At 31.3% G+C, this 4,324-nt stretch overlaps 1 protein-coding gene across 4 annotated transcripts; it reads left to right on the forward strand.

Annotated features, from left to right (window-relative positions):
• The first annotated feature begins 46 nt into the window (after positions 1-46).
• On the forward strand, positions 47-3,126 carry LOC109862038 (transport and Golgi organization protein 11). 4 transcript variants are annotated; one of them, XM_020441929.1, is made up of 5 exons: positions 47-268; positions 1,315-1,544; positions 1,694-1,788; positions 1,871-2,010; positions 2,103-3,126. In XM_020441929.1, exons 2-5 carry the CDS (start codon positions 1,322-1,324, stop codon positions 2,317-2,319), a joined length of 675 nt encoding a protein of 224 aa, XP_020297518.1. In that variant the 5' UTR covers positions 47-268; positions 1,315-1,321; the 3' UTR covers positions 2,320-3,126. The 4 variants fall into 4 exon arrangements, with proteins under 4 accessions (XP_020297518.1, XP_020297519.1, XP_020297520.1 ...); XM_020441930.1 differs by having other exon boundaries at positions 48-305; positions 1,405-1,544; XM_020441931.1 differs by having other exon boundaries at positions 48-268; positions 1,405-1,544.
• Positions 3,127-4,324: the final 1,198 nt, after the last annotated feature.

Here is a 4,324-nt window from a genome sequence, read left to right on the forward strand (position 1 = left end):
AGTACTGGAAGTGAATATCGGAACGCAGCCCATATTGCTAGAGAAGGAGAAGTGCCTCAGATCGTTCGTGTCACTGGACGTTAGCGCACATGAACTTATCTGCCTCAACCGCCATCGTATTAGTGATCCAAGTGCTCTGTGGTATACATTGGAGCATGCGACCCGAACAAACCTAAGATAGAATTTTGGAACGTAACCTTGAGAGGCTTACTAATTCGACCGTTAAAAAGCCAACCAAACCTGTCAAATTTATAACGAACTTCGGAGTGTAAGTAAGCAAGAATCTTTTATTATAAACGATAAAGGTAAATATTCTTTTTCCTAGATTTTAAATATTTATGTATTATGTATTTGTTAAATGTTATGTTTGCTGCTAATATGTGTATTACTTTGTGATAATGCGATGACGTAACTTCAAGAATTTTCAAAGGAAACTCGAAATTCGAGTACTCTTCTGGTTACACTTTCAGTGAATTTACATAAATCATACAAGTAATAAAATAAAATAAGCAAATTTATATATAATGTTTACAAATTTCAAGTGTACTATAGATTTCAAATGTAAATTTTTAAATGAAATTTAATTTGAATCGTGTATTAATTTATACATTATAGAAAAAACAGTAAACATGTTTAGAGAAGAATGTGGTAATGATGCTAACTTAAGAAAATTTATTAACATCTTATGATAAATTAGATTAGTTTTTTATTGTATCTTTTTTGTAGTTACTATGTGCATAATACTACATTATTTTAAATATTTTATATGAGGTAAAACAGATGAAAAGAATATATATCATTTTTTAGAATTCATGTAATTGATTGGTCTAACTTACTAAGCGCCATCACTTTATTTTTTCCTAGTTTTGTACATACATCTTACATATATTGGCTCATATCAACTTTTATACTTAATTATAAACAACACACAACACCTCGAATTTTTGATTATTATACTTTATTATACTGTCGTATATCAGCAATGTTGGTTGGATGTGCGTAGTTCCATTTGTGAATATTTTTGGACAATTTTCGGTGTTTTTACACCACTTTCTTTATTATTATCGTTATCTCTAGTTTGAACAAATACATAACTAATAATCTTTAAAGACAGTATATGTACAATGCTTCGGTAACATAAGGATCAATCTGTAATCAGACTGGCGTGTGGACTAATCTTTGTGGTCCAAGAGCCATACTTGCACCAAACCAAACCATTATACTTTATTAGTTTATCTCAGGCACTTTATTCTTACTTGTAAGTTGAATATAGATATAGATAACTGTATATTCTAGAAAAGCATAATTTTATAGTTGTAAAATGTCAAAGACGCATAGTCCAACACATTTTAATGGAGAAACGGATAGTTTTTACGACCCCAATTTTTCTGTGGACATCAATAGACGGATGCGAGTCCCCAAAAGCATTCGTGTGAATGGAGATTATACAGATGAAGATCTTATTACAAACAGATCACCATGGAACCAAGTACCTTCTATGGAGAAACTTGAAATGCATGTACCAGAGAAGATTCTTGTTGTAGGTAAGACTGCTTCAGAGTATAGAAATATAAAGTCTCAGGTTTGTTACAAAAATGTCTTAAGAATAGAATCATATTGCTTTCTTTTTGTGATAATTATACATGAACTTATTCTTTTCTATTATATATTTTGTATTATATATTTGTTACAGGACAAGAACAGCATGTTGGCACAAAAGCACCACCACCAGAAATTGTTTTGGAAAATGCTGTAATGCTTACAGAGCCAGCTACAGTTAGAGTACAGGTAATGTATATTAAAAGAATCCTGAAAGAGAAACAATTTATTAATTACTTATTTAATCACTCCATTTATTACTTGTCAACAGACTCCTCCGAGAATTCTAACTCTCGACAATCACTACTTTCCGACAGCAGACGAGAGAGAACCTGTACATATCAATGAAGTTGTGAAAACAGTGGATGTAGTACCTAGAACATACAATGCAGAAACACAAATATCAAGAAGGTATTGTAGAATTTTGTCTTAGCAAAAGAATAAGTTTCATAAAATAATTTTTGTTTTCTTCACACATTTGTGTGTTATACTGTTTTATACAGGGAGCAGACATCTGTGTATAATACTCTCGATGTATCTCTGCCGCCGAGTGAAGAAATTCAGCACTTACGTCGGCAAGTAGGTAAATTAAATCGCAGAGTGATGGCTCTCGAATTAGACTCCATGCATCGGCAGCAGAGAGACAAGATTTTGTATGTGGCGACTATAGCGTATTTCCTGTTGAAAGCTTTTTCCTGGATAACTAAAGAAAGAAACTAAATTTTAAGGAAAAACTACTTTTAAGGGGAAAGAAAATATTGGAAGATATTTGTTTTCAAACTCTAAAGTGTATAAATATTAGTCAGCAGTTTGGCTCATTTGTTGTAAGAAAGTATAGCCAAAGACTTTTTACCACAGTCTTTTAAGATCAGTCAGTTAAGATATATGACTCATAAATGACAACAGAATAGATATATGTGAATGTTTATATATTATGCAATTAGAATGTTTAATATTATGCCATATAAATGCGATGAGTGATTTATTTTCTTCATATTATAAACAAGTTTCTTCTCTTTGAAAGACATGTATGTATTCTATTATATTTGACGATATGTATATTATTATCGATTGTTGATGTATATACAGCATGCAACAGAGGAGTAGCAAGTTTGTTTCTTTATATACTACCAAGTTGTTGCACATTTTACAAACACATATTCAACAAGATGTGTACTTGTGTAACAAAGTTTTTTTTTAAATATTACTATGGATTCAGGGGCTGGTTATTACCATAACTCTGAATGACTTGATCTGTCAAGTATTTTTGTTACGATTAATCGTACATTGGTCGATACATTTGTAAGTTGAATTATGGTTGACGCTTAATTGGCTGATTAATTTGAGCAGAAATGATGGAACTAGAAATTTCAGTTCTCTTTATAAAATACTTAATGTTACATTGCTTTATAAAGCAGTTATCTGTTTGTAGATAATTATGTTTCTGTGGTAATAGCAGTTTGTTATATATCTAATCCAACGAATATGTATAACAAAAGTCAATAAAATTATTATTAACAAACTTTATTATATATAAAAAAATGTATTCATCGTGTAACAGTAGAATAATTTGCAGCAAAGAGAAAGAACAAGATCTTTCGCAAATCAAAGTAACTTAAATGTCTTGCTCTAAGAGTACTGGACTTTTGGTTTGGTCAGAGAAAAGGCTGACAAGGAGAGGGCACGATGTGTGACCAATCGAATTCGCCGAAACTTTTTGTATCGATAGGATAGGTCATTATGCCAAGTGTTACAGGATAAACGCATAAGATGCACTCAAGCGTTCGCGAGAAAATTGCAATTAACAATTTTCGAGCGACATAAGTAGATATGAAATAGAGCGTTTTATCGAAGAGCGCGTAGCGCAGCGGTAGCGCGCTAGACTAGTAGTGGCGGTAGAACGCTGCTCGTTCGAGTCTTGATGAGTTTGGTTTTTGAAATACAATAAATTTGTATAATATAATACAATTACTATTCAATATAAACGTAAATAATAAATTTTTTATTGTGTTAAAATTAATTATAACATTGGAAGAATCAATGCTATACAAATAAATGTGAAACGTGGTTTATTTAACTGCAAGAAGACACATTACATGTTGCTGGATAAAATTTATCATAGAAACAATGAAAACAATAATTTTGTGTCGGCAATGTGCGCATCGTACAACACAAGCACATGTAACATTAAAGTTGTTCTATCAAAATGTACACCGTTATGTCAACCGTGTGATGTCTATTTTTATAGACAAATAAAAAACTTTATCAAGCGTCTGCAAAACTGTACAATCTTAATAGAACAACAGCGCGAAATATCATCTTGCGAGGATTGTATCAAAATTCACTTTATTATATATTGTCAATTGTCCGCTCCAATTTTTACAAATATGTTAAGATATGCATGGTTCGCGTCCAAATTAACAGATGAAAGAGAAAGAAGTCTTCATAAATGTAAATGAAGTTTGTTTTCCAGTAGATATGTTACAAACATCTTGTGAATGTAAGCGTTTGTACGATGCGCATATTGTCGACAAAATTATTATTTTCATTGTTTCTCTCTCTCTCTCTCTATGATAAATTTCATCCAGCAATATATAATGTGCCTTCTTGCAGTTAAATAAAACACAAAAAATCAAAATAGACCCGCACAGCCTTAAACCACTGATCAAAGGTAGTAAATTTTGATTATTTGTTATTTATACGGCCTTTTTCTAATTAAATAAAA

This window comes from Pseudomyrmex gracilis, unplaced genomic scaffold (genome assembly GCF_002006095.1).
Source record: "Pseudomyrmex gracilis isolate BER0280 unplaced genomic scaffold, ASM200609v1 scaffold_1298, whole genome shotgun sequence".
In the NCBI taxonomy this organism is placed as follows: domain Eukaryota; kingdom Metazoa; phylum Arthropoda; class Insecta; order Hymenoptera; family Formicidae; genus Pseudomyrmex; species Pseudomyrmex gracilis.

Bases quoted from the DNA above. Each gene is read 5' to 3' on its own strand.
- LOC109862038 (XM_020441929.1), top strand. From the start codon at position 1,322: ATGTCAAAGACGCATAGTCCAACACATTTTAATGGAGAAACGGATAGT. The intron at 1,545-1,693 runs GTAAGACTGCTT...TATTTGTTACAG, and splicing joins AGAGAAGATTCTTGTTGTAG to GACAAGAACAGCATGTTGGC. The intron at 2,011-2,102 runs GTATTGTAGAAT...TGTTTTATACAG, and splicing joins GAAACACAAATATCAAGAAG to GGAGCAGACATCTGTGTATA.